A 21872-nucleotide genomic window follows, 5' to 3' on the forward strand; every position below is an offset into this window, starting at 1 on the left:
CACACATGACCATAGCACTGTCAGGAAAAGGTGTAATTTAACTGAGCAAACAAAATATTTCAGAATTAAATGAAATGTTTTAACGAACATTTTCTTGACGCAGCACAAATATTCCTTTCTTACTTTCAGTTTTTATTTTGGGGAAATTTGAAAATAAAAAAGGAAAAATAAAACTTTGCTTGGGGCCTGCATTTCCACTGAAAGATGGAAAACCAATTCAGTTTTCTTACAGCTGAAAGTTGCGCTTCACAGTAAGGGCCCATTTTGGTGGGGCCTGAGGGCACCAGTGGGCAGGGACCCCAGGTGCCCCCACCCTGCCCAGGGCACCCCGCCACCCCTGCCCCAGTGACACTGCAGCCTACCCCATCCCTGTGTCTGGCCCTGTTCCCTGGGTGGCCCCTTGGTGCCATGTTGTGGCCTTGTCTTCAACCCTCTCCCAGGCCTCATCTCCTTCCATTCCTGACTGGCCCCCTGGAGGTACCCTGGCTCTGGCTCACCCCCTCGCCCTGTCAGGTAGTGCTGATGGACCCCGACACCCCCGGCTGGGGGTGACAGCGCCCGCTGGTGAGGGCACAGCCGGTGCGGAGCCCACAGGCAGCACTTCTGCTCTCTGCCATGTTGCCTGCAGCTCTGTAATGGCGGGATGAGCTCCAGCCCCGGCATGGGGCACCAACACCCTCACCTGCACAGTTACAAACCCGGGAAAATGAATCCTGTGCCTCCCGCCATGCCCCGCGTCGCGGTCGTCCTCTGCCGAGACGTCAGGCAGCAGCGCCCATCCAGCCTTTCGGGCTGGGACAGCATGAAGTTTGTTCCCGTGTGCGTGTCATCGGCTGTGCCTTACTTCCTCCTGCAGGACCGGTTAAATATTAACACAGCGATACACGTATTTGGGCGGGGGGAAGGGGAGAGGCAATCCTTACTCACCGTGGCGCGGGGACAATGTCAGGGCAGGCGTGTGCCCTGGGGCTGGGCTGCTGAGAGGCGGCAGAGGTCAGCGCTCCTTCCCCGCAGCGCCGCGGAGCCTCGGGCAGCCGTCCCGCCGCCTGCGGGAGGTTTCCCGGGGGCCAGGAGGCGAGGGCTGGCCTGGGGCTCCTCGCATTGAATGCTGCTGGCCTCCTACTGCGTCCCCCGGGCGGAGGGTGCGAGCGGGGCTTGTCGTCACAGGGGAAGCGGTCGGAGACACCCTCTCGGCGCCTGGGGCAGCAATCCAGGTAACCCCTCCCGAGCTATTATTTGCTTCCCAGCAGCAGGAGCTGGTGGCTGAAATCTAATTTAACCCTCTCCCCGGCTCCTGCCACAGCAGAGAAGCCAGCCCTGGGCTGGTGGCAGTGGGGTGAGCAGGAGCATTTTGTTAACCTGCCACATCCTGCTCACATGAGGGAGACAAGCGACTCAGATTCATAAGGAGACCCCATCTCCTGCTGTGCTGCCTGGCCGTCGGGGCTGTTGTTCCCCACATTGCAGGGTGCCCAAAGAATCCAGGCCCCGCTCTGTGCTGGGCCGGACCTGGCTGCTGGTCCTTTAGGGTGATATTATTGATGTTATCCCCTTGCCTCGGGCGTGGATGCAGGAGGGAGTAGGCTCAGAGCCACGCACGGCAGCGCTGGTGCTGCAAATCACCCCATGCATGCACCTGTGGAGAAGGTATAAAGCAGCTCAGGCCAAACCACAGGTATTTAATTCATCATTGGCCAAACTATCCTGTTTCACCTGGGCATCGGGTAATATTTCCTGGTCCTTTGAAAGTCCATTTTGAAATGAAACCAAACAAGATGTTATAGATCCCTTCATTTTCCTTCTTGCTTTATTTCACCCGAAGTTATTTACTGGTTTTGGCCTGAATTTGGGCATAAGATTTTAGCAAGTTTATTCTTCTCCATAAAACTTTACCCAGCTCATCTTGCATTTGAGCAGCCAGATTTGTAAGTGGAGGCATGAGGCTGCTGCCCGGGCTGGCGGGGTCCTCACCAGACTTGTAGATCTTGCCTGGGATTGCAGCTTCCTGGAAAGGGACACAGCACTGTCTGTTGGATCTATTTCCTGGTTCTTTACTTGGGCTGTTTCACTTCATATGACAGATAATGCTCTTAAAAAATACCAACTGGCTTGTGCACGTGCTGAGAGTTATCACAGTGAGAGAGCAAGGAGAAATCCCTCTGAGCCCTGCATGATGACCCTCCTGCCCCAGCTGCCCGCTGGGTACTCCTCTGCACACAAAATGTGGAAGTGAGCAAAAAACCTTTCGAAATGCACTGGGCAAACCCAAATTGGCCTACAAAGTAGCCCCCCTCCCAGCATGCAGGCAAAGAAATCAGCCCACAGGTTTGGCATAAAATGTTGATTAGTTGACAGGGCTGTCCCTTGAGTTCGCAAGGTAAACTGAAAGCTTGTGAAGTGGGAAAACGAAGAGGAAGCTACCAGCTGAGCCAGTCAGGTTGCAACTGCTGCAGTAAACTCAGTGATACCTGCTGCTTGAAGCACCAAGCAGTGAACAGAGCTCTAGTATAGTTTGATGCTGCAGCTGAACATGTTTGGAAAGACAGCAAAAATGTTTTTTGTTGGTTGCAGTGGTGCAGCGGGCAGGGAGGTTCTGGGTGCAGGACATTCCTCCTACAGTGTCACACTGCCGCCCACCCCTGTGTCATCCCATCACCGCTGCTTTTATAGAAGCCCTGCTGGGAATTAATGCAGGGTCTTCGCACAAAACTGTGAAATGAACCGCTTGCTTAAGGGCAGCAAAGCAGCTGGCTTTTGTGTTTTGTGCCTTGGTGTGATTTTGGTTTTAACGAAAGGGCGGTTAAAAAAGTATGGTTGTTACAGGAAACTCAGGGTGTCTCTGTGGTGATACCATTATTTATGCATGCACAGAGCTGCCACAAAGAACACCCCTGAAATCAAAACCGCTTTCCTGACAAGAAATTTGGGCTGGCCACAAAACCACATCCTCTGGCCCATGTCCCTTTCACGAAGACAAGCTTCAATTTCCCAGCTGAGTAGTTTGTAAACCAAGCAGTGCAGTCAAACTCTCTCCCACGTATTTTGAGGGGGAGGAGAATAATATCCACACAAGTGAATCACAAACACTGGAAAAGCAGAAAATGCTGAAGTGATGGCTCCCACCCAAGTGCTGTATCTTATCTCTGACCACAGTGGAGAACTGGTGGTGTTTTATTTTGGGGTGTAAGGCACTCTCTGGTTCAGAGAAATAATTCTGGGGACCCTCTTTACACTAGTAGCCCTTCTGAATGCTTAGTCAGGGGAGGTGGGAGGAGAATCGGTGTTTCTCATCCTTACCCCAAGGCAGGTGGGTTGGAGAGCCCAGGGTGGCAGGAACCATTCCTCCTGGCCATGGTGGCCCCTGTGCAGCAAGGGCCTGATGGAACTGCCACAGCAATGATGGTACCAGGCTCTCCCTGGAAATGTATGAATAGGAATCTTAGTTTTGGAGTAAAGCACACAGAAAAAAACTCAAAACAAGCTTTTTTGGGTATAGTGGTGCATTGAGATATATTCCCACTTCCTCTCCCAAAGGCTGCCTGGTGCAGGAGGCATCAGTTTCCTGAGGTGGGGTAACAACCCCTCTGAGCAGAGGTCTGTACCCCTCTGACCCCAGGGGAGCAGCTAGCACCCCACACCATTAACCTGCAGGACAGTAAGTGGTGGAGCACAGGGTTTATTAGTCTGCCAGGACACTGCCGACACAATACACACCCAATTGCAGGCAGCTTAGAGAATTATTTTTCTCAGCTGCTCATGATTAACTTTAATGATGCAGATGGAGCTCCCCTGATACAGTCAATCCTGAAGCAGTAGCCAGGAGAGACTAAGGCTGTGAGAGATGCAAGGCCCATAGGGGGAGGTTTTTCTGCTGAAGAAAGCTCCTCTACTACTTTTGAAACAGTTGTTCTGAGAAAAGATACTGCCCTCCTTCCAAACCCTCCCTCGTTTATTCTTCTCCTCTTGTTGGTAACACAGGTCACATAAAGTCACATTTTATCACAGGACGCAAAGCAGCAGCTCATTACCAACTTTCTTGATAAGTTCCGTCCTTCAGCTTCTTCTCAAGTATGCAGTGACTGCTGGTGGCTTTCTGCCTTAAGGATCAGGAGAGAATGCTCCAATGGAGAGGTTCCAGAAATTCATTTTACTTCCTCTCATCTTAACTGCCTTGCTACCAGGTAGGACACATTCATAACCTGTGAAATGAACCACAGTGGACAAAATGTATGAACTAATTTAAAGCTGTGTAAATGGTAGTTACCGGTGACATGGGATGAGTCAGTCCCAGAAGATGATTATTTAAACTGTTTGAAATGGTTAAGTTTGCATTTCAAGCCTGAATGATCTGATGGCTTAGAGTGGGCTTCAGTATGCAGGAGTGAGCAGTGGATAGCATGGGGAGACGGGGAGGCTGCCCTTTCTCGCTTTCAGTGAGCAGGGATGTCCCACTTATTTGTCCTCCTTGCGTTCATGTTCCTCCTGTCTGGGACTGCTTTTAAGGGGCCATCTGTAGAGAACTCAGTATCAACGGCTCGTTTTGCTTCCAGAAATATGTGCAAATGATAATTTTGCTAGTTTGCCTCCAATTTACATTTCACATGTCTGAGTTTCAAAGTGAAGTCAGATAAAAGGTATCTTGGTGGCAGAGCTTTAAAGAAAATGTGAATATAAAGTGCCAAGTTGAATAACAGAGACAAGGCTGGGGTTTTTTGTTTTGTTATTGCCTAGCTGGAGTTTTAACAGACTCTGAAAGGAGGGTGCTGCAGTGGGATGAGAGGAAAGGTATTGTCATGGCTTCGTAATTGGTGAAAGGAAACACGATGCAGGAATAAACACTGAGTTTGTTCTGAGCAGAGTGGTGTTCCCAGTGGAGTTGCACAGGGATGTGTGGTATTCAACAAGCTCTTAAACAACCTAGTGAAGAGGAGTGAACTGTGAGGTGGCAGACTTTGCAGGTGGTGCTGAATTACTTAGGGCAGCCAAATCCAAAAAGAGACTAGGAAGATTTGCCAGAAAATGTCATGATGCCAAGTGAGTAAGTAATAAAAGAGCAGAAAACATTCAATGCAAAGCAGCACTTAACTGAAAATGTCTAGTGGGGGAAAAGAGTGGATATCTTGGAAAGAGAATAAATTGCTGAAAAAGAGAAAATTTCACTGCTTAGTGTCTTCAGTAAGGGAAATACAGGAAACCTGGCATTATATAAATCCATAGAAAGCGTGTATCTTGAGTACTGGATGTTTTGTTAGCCTTTCCATTTCAAAAAGGGCATATTAGGTCTGAGAAAGGCATAAAGTGTGACAGAGATGATCAAAGGTATGAGGAGGCCTTCATTAGACTGGGATATTTTTCTGCTTGTGAAAAAGAAGAAATAGTAAAAATGTATTAAAATAATTATATGGAGGCAAATGATGAAGTGGTTATTCACAATTTCTCATAACAAAGAGAACTAGTGGCAACCAGTAAAACTACCAGAAAGAAGATTTAAGGCAAGTCAAAGAATACACTTTTCCTCACAGTATGTAGTTAAATAGTAAATCTCATGGTCACTGGATATGGGGGGAAACCAAATCATAAATAGGCTGAAAAAGGCTAGAAACAAATATCATGGAGGGTAGATCCACAGGTGCAGATGCAATCATTGTCTCGGGAAGTCCCTAGTTCTCTTATTTTTGGACACTGAGAAGTTATAACAAAGAAGCCTCAATTTTTATTTGTTCTGTTTCTCTCATTATCTTCCTAAGCATCCAGAGCAGAGTACTATGTGTTTTAGAGGATTTCTGTAACCCTTCTCTAATGCTTTTAGTCAAGCATGCCTGCAATGGGTGTTTTATTGCCCCACCTGCAAGCCATGCTGGGGCAGCAGGCATCGCCTACACTGTGCGGTGCAGCCACGGGAGCACACCCCAAAGCAGAGAGAAAAAGTGTATTGTGGAGAGACGAGTGTTGCTCTTGAAAGAAGTATTGCTGCTCTCGGGATGTCGGGAGTCACAAGGCTGGGCGGCGTGTCTAGGCTGCCGAGGTGGCTGCGTGGCACAGCTGGTCTGAGCATCCCCCTGGGCAGGCACGGTGTGCCCTGTGGCAGCAATAGCGTTGCAGACCACAGGGCCAACATGCAGAGTAGGATCCCAGCCTGCTGCCAGGATTTTGGTGGCGGTGCTGCTGTGGTGCTCTCTGAATGGGGCCCCTCACCACTGGAGACAGTGCAGGAGGAGAAGAGTAGTCAGCAGCAGAGCCAGGAGAGGCTGGAAGGAACAGCTGTCAAACAGTGAGTAACAGAAGAGATGGGAAGACATACTTGAGGGCTGTGGAGAGGTTTGTGTGCAGGTGGGTGGAAATATGTGTTGCTGAGTACCAGTAGACTGATGTTACTTGACAGAAACATCCTATAAGCATTTAAAAAGTCTTGTTAACATAAGCAAATAAGCTAGTCCTTTTCTGCAGGCTTTGACAAGCTCTAACCTATTTCAGTTTTCAAAAAGCTCAGCTGCAGGGCTGTTGGTTTTTGAAATAAACTTGAGATGTGCTAAAGAAAAAGCTTACCAAATCCGAAACAATTTATTGCAGAGCTGTTGCTGGAGCAGTGGGCCAGTAATGAGGCAGGGAGGGCAGAAGACAAGGTGGGGCAAGCAAGAGACAAAAGATAGGGTGAAAAGAAAAAGGAATTTAAAACAAACTGGAAGGAAAATAATGTAGAAATTCAAACAGAAAGAGCAGAGAAGGAAGAGAGGAAGACAGAAACTAGACACAAAACCAGAAGGATAAAAGGCAGTATTGATGGAAGGGAGATATGGATATAGAGGGGGAGATTATTTTGAAAATGATAATGAGGCTGAAAAAAAAAGGAATCATTATGGCAAAAGGAGAAACCCATCCTGTTCTTCACTGTGCTGCATCCAAACAGGTCACTTATAAAAGGGGAAAGACAGAGTCAGCAGAGGAGAGGAGGGAGGGAAGAGAAGGTAGCCATGTCCCAATGCCCTTGTTGCTGAAACCTTCAGTATGAAAAAGTGGTCCTTTAGAGTTAGTTCAAGTGTGGAAGAAAAAACGTTGGTGACAAAGGCCAAGGGCAGTTCTTTGGCAAATGAGGTTCTCTCAGTGCAGGTGTCATCCAGGGAACGAGATGCATTTTTGTTCGAAACCCGCAGTGATGTGAGTGAATTTGTGTGACAGAGGAGGAAATAAACAGCTCATGAAGCGGTTGGTGTATACTCTAAGTGCTGTTGGGAAGGACTGAGCAACTGAAATACCATAAATACTTATCAGTTTAAGCAAACTTTCACCACTGGTGACTGCTTTATAAACATTTAGTGATGTGCCTCAAAGAGGGTGTCCTAACTCAGCTTTGTTCTTCAAAAGACAAGGGGTAATGCAATATCATGAAAACAGCCTAACATTTCCATATTGCAAAGGTGGTATTTGCCTGGGTGGGAATTCTTATTGGTTGTGTGTGGGGAAGCAGATGTTAAACCAGCTGTTAAGAGCTGAACATGTAATTCCTGTAAATTGCAATGACAATATAGCCTGAGGCCTTAATTTGTCTAAAAGCGCCCATCTGCAAGATATCTTTTAAGCAGTATGTAAATGAAACTAGCACTAAAATTTTCTCCTTAGTGCAAGAAGCAAGGTCCAGCAACAGGACTGATAGCACTGGCTTAAGGTACTGGTAACTGGGTTTAGAACCCATTTCTGTCATGAATGTCCTCTTTGACCTTACACAAGTTACTTTATCAGTGTTTGTACGTGGGTTGGACAATGGAACGCACTGTTGGTTCAGGACTCCACGTGCTATTGCAGGATAAAAAATAAAAGCAAGAAGATAAAGAGGCAAAGTTAAAACCACCAAAAATGTTTTGGCAGCATGTGGAGAAGGCTCCTCAAGTTCCTTTTCTGGTTGTGCTTTACTCAGATCTAAATGGAGGCAAGGCTGAGCTACATCCCAATCCTCAGTCCTCCTGCTACCCATAGGATCCCCATACAGGGCTTATAGACCTGCTCCCTGGCTCACAGAAATCAAAGACCATCTATTGCTCCAGTAGGTATGGTTGGTGGAAGAAGATGTAGAACCTACCATGCCTATGGACTGATAAAAAAATTATTATATTAGATAAATGGAGTAACTCATACCTACCTGACTATACTGTCTTGACTGTCTGAAGAAAACAAAAGCAATATTAGCCATGTATTTTTAGAGATGATCACTGATTATTCATGTTTAGGGTTAAATTTCAAGACTATAATGGAACTCACAGACATGATCTCATAGCAAATGATTAATTAACAGCTAGCAGTGTACTGAAAGTCACATCATTTATTCAGAGCCATGGCAAACCATGGCTTCTTAAAGTAAAGTGTTTGAACAGGCATGGAAATAAATTACAAATGCACAGAGATCAGTTTGCATTAAGAGGAGCAGTGTGGATAAGTACTGCAGCTCCTGTTTCATGAGCAACTAAATGCATTTTGGTGTTAACTCTAAGGAAGTTTGTTCATGGCTTTGGCTGTCATCATGGTAGCTGGTTATGTCCACTTCAACTAGTCAGGAAGACTTCAAAGTGTAAAAATAAAAAAACCCAGCACATGAACATGTTACAGACGCTGTAGATGTACAGGGGGTAGTATTGTAAAGGCTGTCTACAATATGAATCAAGAAAAAATAGATAATTCAAAGACACATTTGAGGTTAGGACAGTGTCTCAACCGTGGTAATATAAGTTATGAATAGAACTCATGACAACTGGATGTTGAATATCAGGGAAGAGGGACATACTATGTGACAAACGGTCTCACTAGAATGCACGTCATCAGTGCACGTCCATTAGAAAACCTGTAGCTGTACTGTAAATGATGCCAGCCACATACATGTGGCCAATCCCTAACATTCAGAAAGTGACAAATAGAAAAGAGAGGAAATGGCTTTTAGGCATTTTGCCAGGTTAACTGTTTGTAAAGCAACATATTAAGGTATGCACATAGATTTGATTGCTGAGTTCGTCTTCAAGCTGTTCCATGTTTTAAAGCATTTAAGTTCACCTTTACAAGTCTGAAGAGAGCTTTGAATAAATGCTAATGGAAAAAATGAGCCATTTAAGTTGAACAGAAATATGTTTTATTGTATCTTATCTGGCTTTATTAACTATCAGTGGAAGTGAAGTTTGCTTTTCGTTTAATGTTTTCTTGCTCACACACAGGTGTACTTTGGAGAATGAGGTGCATGGCAGAGGTAACATAACCCAGGAAGGTGGAAAATTTTTGTAAAGGTTTTTGTAAACATGAGAGAACTCAGAGTCAATTACACAAAGAACCAGGGAGAGCTAGGTTTGTATAATCCTGCAAAACAAAGAATGAAAAGGCTCTTGTCTGTAAATACATGCGGCGGGTGGGAGGAAAGAGAGGAGCTATTTATACTAAAGAACAATTCTTGGCACAAACCTGGTTAGATATACACTGCCTAGGATTAAATGTGAGCTGGGAATTAGAAAATAATGTTAACATTGAAGCAATGAGATTACAGACCCTATGTCCTGGGTGCATTCACCAAGGCTTTGGTTGCAACATCGTAACTGAGATTGGGCTCTGGTTCCATTTATACAACTATCAAACATCTCTTTTGTGGGAAACAATACAGCATATTCTCCCTTACTCGCATTAGCTATTGACTGAATGAAAAATGAGTATTTCAATAATTTATAATTAATTAATAAACTACCTAAAATGTGCAAAACCTGGGTTGAATGAAACCTTTAAAAATCACATGATTGTCCTGAATACTCTTAGCAAGGGAGAAATGGCCTTTTCAGACTTTCTTTCTCCTAGAAAATAATTGACACTTATTCTCAGGCCAAAATTGCAGACATGGAGTTTTAATTAGACTGCTATGGACTGTAGTATCTAATTGCTGTAATTATGCAGGCTACAGCCTGAATCGTTAGGGGTAGCACTGGCAGTCCTGGTGCTTCCTCAGCATGAATGTTTCCCAGCAAGTGACAAAAAACTCACGGTGAGGTAGATCTCACTGGTAGGACTTCTTGGTCTGCAGGGACCTTGTGAAATCTCCATCCTTGGAGATACTCAGATTTTGGCTTGACAAGGCCCTGTGCAAATGGCCTAACTGTGAAGTTAGCTCTGCTTGGAGCAGAGGATTGGGCTAGAGGTTTCCTGAAGTCCCTTGCCACTGAAACCTTTCAATGCCCCATCAAAGAGCAACTTTGTCTCAGTGAGGTGCAGGTGAGCACTAGGCCAAAAGGGAGCAGACCGGAGCTTAGAGGCAGGTGAAGAGATGATAGCAGCTGTGGGGGATGAGGAAGAGCTGTGCCCGGTGGGATGCATGCAGAGCACGGGCAGTCCCCTGAGATGAACCTCGGTGACAGCAGGGCCTGCAATGGCAGTCCTCTCCCTCTGCCTCCACGCCACCTGCAGCCGGCAAGGCTGCGGGTGGCAGTGACTTAGTAAAGTGACTGGCTTATGAGGGCATACCATTTTGGGGACCCCAATACAGGAAAGACATTGGTAAGCTGCTCTCTCAAGGCCTGTTCCCTAAGACACCAACCAAATAATCTGGGATGTTCTTACAGCGTGAAGGTTTGTCCCTCATGAAGAGTAGGGTGTATGATGGTCTCTCTCTGAGCAGTGCTTTAAGATTTGCAAACCTTCAAACCCCCTGGCTATTTCAGGGACTGAAGTCACAGCTGCTGCTTTGATAAAGAAGGTCTCTGCCTTCATGCTTCCTTCACTTTTTGCTTGGTAGAAGCGAGTGCTTCTGCCCATGTGCAGGAGATCCACCATCTGCTCAGGCAACAGCTGCACCTTTATTCCTCTGAGGGCGATGAGAAGCCTCGAGTCTGTTGAGGAGGAAAGGAAAGCAAAATGCATTCATTAGAAAGGAGCTTTCAGTTCTGAAAAATAGTAGACAAAATTCATACTATCTTTTAAGGAAGAAAACCTCCTGAATTACGGCAGCTCTGGTTAACAGAAAGCCTGAGAAGGTGGGTAAGTATGTATGTGATGCATGCATGAGAATTAAGGGAAGAGACAGATGAATAGGGGAAGGATCACAGAAGGATATATGCTGGGGCTGCAAAAAATCAGTGGCAATCTGAGGTATGGAAAAGGGACCAGTTACATACTCATTTATTTCTTTAAAGTCTAGGGAACTCATATATTATTTAAAAGTGGAACTTTTTTTCTTTCAGCAAAATGATAAGTCAGCTTTTTAGTGAACCACTGAAGAGAGACAGGTGATTTTGGAGTGAGAGGAGGAGAGACAAAAAAATCAAAGGTATCTTTAAAGAAAAGCATTTAATCTAAACTGGAGCTGAAAGATTAGATTGTGCATCTCCATCTTTGAACTGGTTAAGATCTTTTAAACTATATAAACATGTACTTCTTGGGTTTGTAATGATTGGCTTGAGGATCCATTATAACGATGTAGCATTTGACCACTGTGTACTGCTGTAGGATTAACATTACTCAGTTGCAATTTCAATTCACCACACATATCTTTAACTACTTGCTGACAGGCATTATAGAAAATGAGACAAGAATCTTTCCCTGAAAGTGTCAGGTACTGATGACTGTCAGAGATGAAGTGCCAGCTCAGCTGAATCAACAGCCTTTCCTAATACATGACTAAGTGCTTAATACCCCAGTGCTCCTAGTGAATAATACTCTCTGAACCAGGGCACCTTGCTTTTTAGCCTTAAATTGCTGGCAGTGAAAATTAAGTCAAAGGCCTTTCATGGTGGTGTTGTACATATATTTATAGACTGTGTTTTTTTTCTTCCTTCCAGGTCTTGGCTTTTGTTACTCTATTATAAATGGCCCTACTAATGCAACAGTCCTTGCTGGTTCAGAAGTCCGGTTTAATTGTACTGTGTCGGTAGGATGGGTAATTCTCATTTGGCTGTCCAATGGAAATCCTGTCCTCACTGTCATCAATTCTCAAGGAGCTGTTGAAACATCAGACCGCTTCACCTCTCAAAATTATACCAGTAGCATTGGGTTTACCTCAGAGCTGATCATCCGCAACACCCAGCTGAGTGACTCTGGAAAAATTGAATGCAGCACCCAGCAACCTAGTGAGAACAGCTTTGCGTTTCTTTCTGTTCAAGGTGCGTATAGCCACCAATAGAAAGCTATTTTATTATGCTGCACTTAAAGGAATCCTCTGATGAATTGCTCAAATTATGCCTGTCAAGGAGTACATGCTCTCATTTACCATTCTTTGCCTCCTGTCCTCCTTGTCTTAATTTGACTGTCAAAGCAGGTTTCAAAGTCACATTCAGAGTACCGTTGACAAAGGTTATAGCTGCCCTTGTTTTTTCCTGTTACATCTCTTATTCTTTACTGGATTTTATTAAAGCGCCTAAAGGCTATATCAGATTCACCAGCAGTCAGTCAAAAACTATCTTTTTGGCTAGAAATAGTATAGATTACCCCTACGCACATCTTTGTACTTGAACCTTCTGCTGTCTTTAGGGCGGATGTCCCTCCTGCTTTCTGACTCAGGAATCAGTCTGTATCCAGCTTATTTGAGTTTGATTTAATGGCATGTAGAAGTAAAGCCCTTGAGACACAAGGTGATACTCTTCATGTGATTCTGCTGCAAGCTACCATTTCCAAGGAACAAAGTTCCTATGTGTCAAGCACCTGCATATGAGACCTCTTCCTCCTCTCTGAAGCATCAGTAGTGACAGTGGGCAGCCAATAAAGCAAAATCTAACCACCAGACGCTATCCATTTGTCAAAGATGTGCTTCATGCCATGAGAATATCTCATCATCTACCCATAAACCTTTCCTGATAAAATCCGAACATACTTAAAACTTAGAGAGAAACATTGTTATTTCGTTATGTTGTCCTTCAGCTGGAAATATATCAGGATAGCTGAAAAGTATAATTTCCTGCTTTTTATTGGAAAGTTACTGAAAGATGAGACTTGTGCTTTAGACATACTGGACAATGTGTCCATGAAGTTGCAATATCTGCATGTTTATATCATGCATATGGTGTATCTGTGTTAATAATGATTGTTTTTCACTTCGTATCTCAAGGCATAGCTATTTCTGGGTAGCAAGATAAGACTTAAAACTATCAGCAGGAAAGCAATGCAGCCAAATATTCTGAAGGAACAAAACATCTTTTCCCTCCTACAGTTAATGGATCTTTATTCATCAAAAATAGCACCTTAACAGTAAAAGAGAACAAAACAATTGAAATTGTTTGTGAAGCCTTAGGATGGGCTCCATCTCCAGACATTACGTGGATGACAAATGACTCTGTCATTGATAAGTCGAGGTATGTCACCCAGCAAAGTCAAGGATCTAATGGCCTGCACAATGCACTGAGCATCCTAACTTTGACTCCGATGGACACTGAGATTTTGACTTGTTTAGCTGACATAGAAGCACTCCCTAACCCTCAGAATGCAACTGTAACTGTTATTTTTGTCACCTCTACTATAGGTAAGTGAATGCTTGTTGTACTTTGCCTATACTCAGAAGTATGCCTTTTGTTTTATTTTGAAAAGTCTTTTATTTGAAAATGAAATACTATAAGATGTGCAAAGGTGATAGAAATAAGACCCAGTAGTCACAATCTGATACATAGGTAGGGTTAAATTCACATCTGTGAGAGGACTGGTACAAGTCTAATGAACCACGAAGTCCAATTTAGGACTGTGCAAGACAAATGAAGCAGTACATCTACCACTGACTCCTACTGTGAATTCACTGCGAAGAAAACTGGCCTTTGCTCCTTGACCAAGTAAACATCTAATGAATTCAGATCTTAAATATCCTTGATTAGGCCATGCCTGCTATATTAACATAATTTGTTAGACCTCATTTACTCAAAGACAAACCCTCAGGTGAAATGCTCTCCATAATATTCAATACCAGTTTTACCACTGACTTGGAAAAAAACCCTAGATTTTACTCCCAGTTTCTGCACACAACCCAGAATAGATTCTGTACTAGCACTTCAGGTGCAAATAGAAAGCTCTCCATATGAGCAGTGACCAGATGCGATGGAGCTGTTGTAGTATGGTGGTAACGTCCCCAGGGCTGCAGTGAGGCTGGCACCTAATTGCAGATGGTAGCATTTATATGTAGGAACTTCTATACCATATATCTATCACCAATCTGCTACAAGAAAGTCTGTGTACATGGTATATTTACCCATTACAGAACAAGAATCGGGTCATCAAGAGAAGCTGCATATTCCTGGGCCTTACCTCAAAGTATTCTTAGATCAAAGAGCCATTGGGCCTGCTTTCTCTTCCTGGGATGGTCTCTTTCGCATCCTAGAGGAAGGTTAGAAATGTCCTGCAGCAACAGATGTGGAATTCTTTGGATGGTGAATTTGGTTGCTTTTTATTGCTTTTTATTTAAGGAAATTCCAGGTGGCTTTAATCCAAGCATGGGTGTTGGGCAAATCTCTCAAGAACAGTTAGCAAGACCTTTGATAACCCTAACTGTTTTTGCTAAGGTTGTCAGCATTTTCTGTAATGCTGCTGATCTTTGGCCTCACTGACATCCTGTGGAAATTAAATTTCATAATTTAACACATTCACAGTACTAGGAGGTTCATCCTATGAAAAAGGTGATTTTTATCTGATCTGTGCTGCCAGTGTGGAACAAAGCAAGTGGGACTAACGCTACAGGTTTGCCTCAAACTCTAACAAAATCCCATGAAAAATGTGTTTGTTTTTTTTCCAAACCATAACACAATAAGAGCAAGTAAGAGGAAGCATCTCCCTTTGGGTTAGCAGTGTTTAATGCAGAGGAGGGAGACAATACAAAACTGTCCTTAGGAGCACATCTTTGTTGGGACTAGCCAAGCGTCTCAGGGTTACTGGTTATAGGTATGCTGTCTCCTATGGTGACACAGTCCACTCTACAGTGACATCTCTTTTATTAGCCTTATCCTGTGGTACAGGAAACACATAGATTATATGGAGTTTTTTGCAGTGGATCTATGCATCCCCAGATGTCTTCTGTACAGAGTAGGGCCTGGAATCTATGTTTCTTTCTACAATGTAGTGAACATTGTGAACTTCTATAATCATGTTGACAGCTTCTCTTGATGAACTGATTCTTCTTCTGTAATGGGTGAACATGGCACATACAAAGACATTCTTACAGTGGATTGATGAGGGGTTTGGCATAGAAGTTTGACATAAACAACTGAGGAGGTTGAGTAACACTGCCTTTTATTTTAAGTATGAGTCATTATTAACAAGCCTTTTTCAGAAGTACTTGCTTTGTAATGCAGTTGAAAAAGGTCATTTCACCATTCTTAATTGACTTTTTTGTAGTCACATTGATCCTAATTACTGACTAAGCAAACCAGAACTATCCCAAGGAAATTAATAAATTCCCCTGCCTACTCATTTGTGAAGTACTGAGGTATCCACCCTCAGTTTCTATAGCTACTCATTGTAAATCAGAAGAGGAGAAAAACAGATGTCATGAAGCACAATTAGCGTATAATTAATGATTGTATAGGACCATCATTCATTCTCTTCAGAGAAATCATTGTGCAGCAGCAGACACTTAAAATTTGTCAGGATATGAGAATATCAAGTCTTTAAATTATTAGAATGAAATAAAGACATGGCATTGTGACAGAGGAAGATATATAATGTATGTATCACACTTGAAACCTCAGAGCTTGTCTGACTTTTCATATATAGACTCAGCCTTAGCTCTCTGTTGTCAGGAAAGAATAGGACTAACTTCAAACATGTAAGGAGTTCTTCCCAAAACGACTGCAATATCAATTTCAGCCTTCACTTAAAAGCTTGAGGAATCAAATTCCTTCATGTTCCTCACAAGCAATACCCATCCATTCACAAGAACTGCAACCAAAAACCTGAGCCATCTTCAGCCAGCCACCATTGAATTGTCCTACCTTAGTGCACCTCTAGATCAGTCTTAATCTCAGACCTTTCCATACAAGGTGATGCATTTTTATGTCAGTTACTCCTCCTCCAGAGTTACCTCATGCACAGTGGTGTTTGGCTGAGCCCCAAATTTGGAAACTCCTAGGGAGTTATCCCAGCAGATGCATTCACAGAGCTGTTATTGGGAAATGGGGTCCATGGCAGAGTTCCTTAGCTGGGCCCAAGCTCTCTTTGGCTTCAGTGTTGACTTCATGTGGCCTTTGACCTGCAGAAGATGAAGATAGGGAATCTGCCATGAGCCTGATCTTCCTTTGCTTTTTAAGTTAACCAGAAAGCTCCAAAGTATCCAAGCAGTGATGTGCAGCTTTTCCCAGTCTCTCATTTCTCCTTGGTCACCAGCATGTGCCAGGGAAGATCCCCTTTTCTGCAGATACTTAGCCCAAGTAGAGTTTTTGGGCAGCTTTGGGAGGAGCCAGAGGTCAGGATAGCAGCAGAGGATGGGCCCTGTAGAATGAGGAAGTGGCTTTGTCCATGCTAAGCACCTCATGTAACTTGATGTGGATTTACTAATGGGGCTAAAAGGAGTTTAATTCTCTCAAGCCTTAGTGCGCCTCTCTTGCACCTCTACTTGCATGTTGAGCTGGCTGCTCCTGTGTTCATATCTGCTGGTCCCAGCTCCAGTTTCTTTCTGTAACCTTTCTGTAACCTCCAATGATGAAGTGCTGGGAGTGTTTGTGTTGTGTCCTGTCCTTCTCAATTCAGCTCTGTAGATACTCTTTTGGCAGGTAACCTGAACCTGACAGGGAGTGAAATACCTTGGTGTGGCAACCAGCCTGGAGGCATGGGCCAGTGCAGGTGTGTTTAGGTCCTCCCTTCACACTAAAGTTAAGCTTTGCCCTGTAGCTAAATAGCTGTCTTTCATATTTTAGGCATCTTGAAATCCCTGTGGCATGCTATATGGAACAAAATATGATAAAATATAGATATTTTTGCAGTACTTCTAGATAAAAATATTATGAACAAGTTTATCATCAATTGTAATAACAACTGATTACAGCCTACAGAATTAACTACTAGTTTGCAGGTCACTGTGTGCTTGTTTTCTCTAATAGTCAGAAAAAATTTAAAATATGCTGATTGAACATTAGGATTAGAGAAGACGAACAAATTTCTTGATCATAATGAGCTTTGGAGAGCGTAGACTCTGAACAGGGGCTCTGGTCCTGTATCTCTGCAGTCTGAAGCCTCCAAACCCCAAACATATGTCCAGACAAATTTGTAAACAGAAAATTTACTTTATTCCCTGCCATAGGTAAACCAGCAGGTACTCTGGTTCATACATCAGGGGGATAGCCCTGACACTGCATCTACCAGTCACCTACATTGCTGTGGTACCTTTTCCAGAGGCTGTCAGCTAAATGTGGCCATGCAGGTGTTGACTGGGACCTCTAATGAGGAAATGGCAATCATAAACCCCGTGCAACAGAATGGGTTTTGTCAAGTTTGGATGTGTCTCGCACTTGTAATTTGGATCAGAAGCTTGTTTCTAAACAACTGTCAAAATTATTTTGGGGCTGCTTTTCAAAGGGTAGCCAAATTAGAGGTGCTTCTGAAATATTTGGTCAGAACCAAAGGGCGGGATGATGTGACAGTCAGAACTGACATCTTCCTTGTGCATCCAGCTGCATGAGAAATATGAGGTATTTTTAAAATTCTGTGCATGTGGGAGCTCTGTAGGAAGACTGGTCATAGCAACCGATTTCAGCAAGACACAGAATTATCTTTAAATCACCTAATTTAACTCTGTAGATTACAGCAAAGAGAAAGTAATAAGTTAATGTTGTGAGAATGCTGGTAGAGAAGATGCGTTAGTAGCTGCGTATTCCCAAATGGTGCTATGCTCTAGAGGTTTTGCTCTTTGCTGCTCTTTAAGTGGGTAACAGATGCCCTGCCAAGTATGTCCCAAAATCAAACACCTGCTGAAATCAGTGGGAGAAATTCGGGGATGGAATTAATCAGAAAACTGTATCTACAGGCTAGAGATCTCCATCTGTACTGGTCACCTAAGACTATTGCTGTGGTTTGTGGGGAGAAATGGACACTTCTTCAGAGCTGTTCATCTTATCCAACACATACACATTTGGCCAAATGAATTGTAACCCAAAATACCTATTTTCTCTCCACTGACAAGAGCAGCTAGGCAAGATGCTTAATATCTGCAGTATAGACATCTAAATTGAGTCTTAACCACTCTCCCCAACCCCAGATGTCTTCAAAGGATGCTGGGAGGCCTATCTCATCTACAAAATAAAGTTTAGGTTGGAAGATTGAAACCCTGTGGTTTTCAGAAGAGAAGTAGCAGTGGGAAAAGTTATAATTGCAGTAAATAATTTGCATTTGGAAACATTTTCAATTCTTCGGTACTATCTGTAAATACACAGTCCGTCATTTGGAAAACACAAACTCCTGTTTAAATAATCAACAAGCAGTTAATAGCTTGTCACAGAAAATGTAAAACTTCTGAAAAGGATGCTTTGAGACTCTGATAGTACAATGTTTCTCAATTTAACAGAAAATGATTACAGTGAAGACAGCAGAAGCACGTGGGTTATTGTACTTGCAGTTGTGCTTTCACTTGTTGGCATTATTCTTTTGATCATTATTGTTGTGGTGGTTGTACGCTGCTGCTGCCTAAAGAAGAAAGGTAAGTGGACCTTCACAATTGGGCTATACATTAAAAAGTATCTTCAATTAGATATGGATCTCCTAGTTGTGCCAGCACTGGTGCTGTGCAAAGACCTGTAAGCAGAAGCGTGAGCAGACAGATCCTGCTCTTAACCATGACCTGGTTAAGATGCTCCTTACCTTCACCTTGCTGTTTCTCTTACAAATTGGTTCCAAAGTTATCAGTGTCAGCCATTCACATTAACTACAGGGGGGCTGTGTTTTTCAGAAGTGTGTTAACTTTCAACGATTTTTAGTTCCTATGCTGAGGTTCTTCGTTGGAGCATACCTTCAGTGCTGTGTGCCTAATTTCCAATTTCTCTGTAAGCTGTCCTACAGGGATGTTGCACAAGTTTGTAAACAGGGAGGAGAGATGCCCCTGTGGTAGCTGGAACACAGCTCACGCTCTAAGAGGAGCTCTGTAGTAGGTCACATTTTAGTTTTCTGCATTTTAAACACTTCTTTTTTTCTTCTTTCTCAGGATCTACATATCAAAATGAAATAAGGTAAGCTGGATGAGGTTGGACAATGTTTCCTTTTAACTGAACTCTTCTGGGCTGCTGCAGGATGGTGAGGGGCATGTGCCCTTTTCCATGCCCCACTGCCCCGCACGCCCATGACGCTTGGGTGCTGCCCTGCTGGGTGACCTTGCCCATTTCTGTAGGCACAGCAGGGGAATGGGGAGCAGTATGCAGGGAACGGGACTGACCTCAGGGGTGAAAAGCGAGGGCCACAGCTCACAGCAGGTTGTGAACGCTGTTCCCACACCAAACTGGGTGAAAAGAATCGAAACCCTGCAAACGTGACCTCTCTGATTCAGCAAGCACAGAATTACAAGCTATAAAGACACTCCTAGTGAAACTGCTGGGCAAAGCAAATCCTTAGAAGTTGGCTGTAGCCCCAGGTGCCCCGGGGAACGTGGGGGAGCGCTGCCTCGCCGGGCCGGCTGCCTGCACCGTTCCGCCACAGGAGGTCACTGCGAGCCCGGCAGCGATGCCGGGGCTGCCGCGCCGGCGGGGCGGGGGACGTGGGGGGACGGGCACCCCCGGACCTGTCGGGGAGAAGCTGTACCGCCAGCTAATCGGGATAGATTGGCAGGCACGTTAGACCGCCTCCCCGGCTCCTTTAAGGTTCGTTAGCGTTAGACTGAGAAAAGGTAACTAAATAAATAAAGCTGCCCCGATGATGAGTGTCAGCACTTAATCGAGTGATTATCAGAGGCACTTGAGTACAAAGCTGTTGGTAAATTATTGCATGGAGTTGGACAAGCTTAGAAATCATGAGCTGATGGTTATCAGCATTAAGATGCTATTTGTCGGCGCCAGTGTGGCTCTGACAGCAGCATCAGTGGGGTTATTTGGAGTTATTTTTTCTGAGCTTCTAGGGAGCATTGTAAATTCATACTCTGCCTATGCTTGTGGGGCTTTTATCTCCCCATCTCTTACTGAGTTTACAAAATGTTACACCAAGTTGCCTCACACTTCAGTGATACCTAGGTTCATGAACAGCCTCTTGGGAAATTTTGTGAAGACCTGTTTATGACAGATTTCCATTTATAGAACATTTTATTGATATGAAACAAAATAAGAAAATTAGGTAAACACTATTTTCTCCTGAGGAAATGATACCAATTATGCCATGCTATACCAGTAAACATCCACGTGATTTCTTAGTGATGCTAAATTGATCATTTTACCGAGTGCAGCCATACAAATAGGGCAGGACTAAATCAGCAGGGAATGGGAGGCCAAAAGCAGGTACAACTTGCATATCGGTTCTACTATGAATAAAATCCTACAAAGCCTTCTTGCTTGGATTCTGACTTGGTTCTGCCAAAAGCCTTCTGCAAGGGCCAACCCTGCTAAGGCAAAATCAATTGAACGTGCAGGGAAGCATCTGCCCAGCAGTGGGGACTGATATGGCCGGGTCTGTGTCCTTCCCAGGACCCTACCTCGCCGATGCAGGCCTGCACAAGTGCGTTCTTTCAGACAACATGAACAGGTCTGGAATAGGGCATAACATCACATTCCCACTATGTCTTTGAATCTGGTCTGGGCAAATAAATTCTGTCTTCGTGACAGGGTGCTGCACTTCGGCCACAACAACCCCCAGCAGTGCTACAGGCTTGGGGAGGAGTGGCTGGAGAGCTGCCAGTCAGAGAGGGACCTGGGGGTGTTGATTGACAGCTGGCTGAACATGAGCCAGCAGTGTGCCCAGGTGGCCAAGAAGGCCAATGGCATCCTGGCCTGTATCAGAAATAGCATGGCCAGCAGGGACAGGGAAGTGAACTTGCCCCTGTACTTGGCACTGGTGAGGCCGCACCTCGATGACTGTGTTCAGTTTTGGGCCCCTCACTACAAAAAGGACATTGAATTACTCGAGTGTGTCCAGAGAAGGGCAACGAAGCTGGTGAAGGGTCTGGAGCACATGTCGTATGAGGAGCGGCTGAGGGAACTGGGGTTGTTTAGTCTGGAGAAGAGGAGGCTGAGGGGAGACCTCATCGCCCTCTACAACTACCTGAAAGGAGGTTGCAGAGAGCTGGGGATGAGCCTCTTTAACCAAGTAATAAGCGATAGGACAAGAGGGAATGGCCTCAAGTTGCATCAGGGAAGGTTTAGACTAGATGTCAGGAAGTATTTCTTTCCAGAATGCGTTGTTAGGCGTTGGAATGGGCTGCCCAGGGCAGTGGTGGAGTCCCCATCCCTGGAGGTGTTTAAGAGTAGAGTCGACATAGTGCTTAGGGATATGGTGTAGTTGGGATCTGTCAGTGCTAGGTTAACGGTTGGACTAGATGATCTTCAAGGTCCTTTCCAACCTAGATGATTCTGTGACAGGATGTGTGTTTTTAGATCTTGGTACAGTAAAGTTCCTATTTTCCCATTAACTTCAAACATGAGTTGTACTGACTTCATAAACGTTGCTTACTCTTTGAAAGTTAAGCAAATGCTCAAGCAAATACTTAAGCACCGGGATGAGTCCAGGCCCTAATGGCTCAGCTTGGACTTAGAAACCCAGTGTTGACAGTTCTGCAAAGTTTTAGCTTCTGTAAACAATGACACTGAAATCACAGGAGTTATTTACTTACAGATTTTGTAGGTTCAGTAGCTTTTCTCTTGGGGGGAACCTACCTACAGTAAAAGGAATGATAATTGTCCAGATTTTGGAAGCTGTGTAGAAGCGAAGAAGTGGTGAGACCAAAGATATATTGTTTTACTTTCCACATTTATTTTTAACTTGGCTGG

The 21872-nt window shown here is 44.2% G+C and overlaps 1 protein-coding gene across 2 annotated transcripts in view; it reads left to right on the forward strand.

Annotated features, from left to right (window-relative positions):
• Window positions 1-940: 940 nt before the first annotated feature.
• IGSF5 (immunoglobulin superfamily member 5) overlaps window positions 941-21872 on the forward strand; it is a 33978-nt gene continuing 13046 nt past the window's right edge. Inside the window, exons 1-6 of one of the 2 annotated variants that reach the window (XM_074860904.1) lie at window positions 941-1214; window positions 3979-4181; window positions 11793-12113; window positions 13157-13465; window positions 18479-18610; window positions 19112-19136. In XM_074860904.1, coding sequence (XP_074717005.1) covers window positions 4124-4181; window positions 11793-12113; window positions 13157-13465; window positions 18479-18610; window positions 19112-19136 — 845 coding nt within the window. In that variant the 5' untranslated portion in view covers window positions 941-1214; window positions 3979-4123. The remainder of the gene's footprint in view (window positions 1215-3978; window positions 4182-11792; window positions 12114-13156; window positions 13466-18478; window positions 18611-19111; window positions 19137-21872) is intronic. The other variant, XM_074860905.1, reaches the window with a different exon arrangement.

Source organism: Strix uralensis, chromosome 2 (assembly GCF_047716275.1).
Source record: "Strix uralensis isolate ZFMK-TIS-50842 chromosome 2, bStrUra1, whole genome shotgun sequence".
NCBI lineage: Eukaryota > Metazoa > Chordata > Aves > Strigiformes > Strigidae > Strix > Strix uralensis.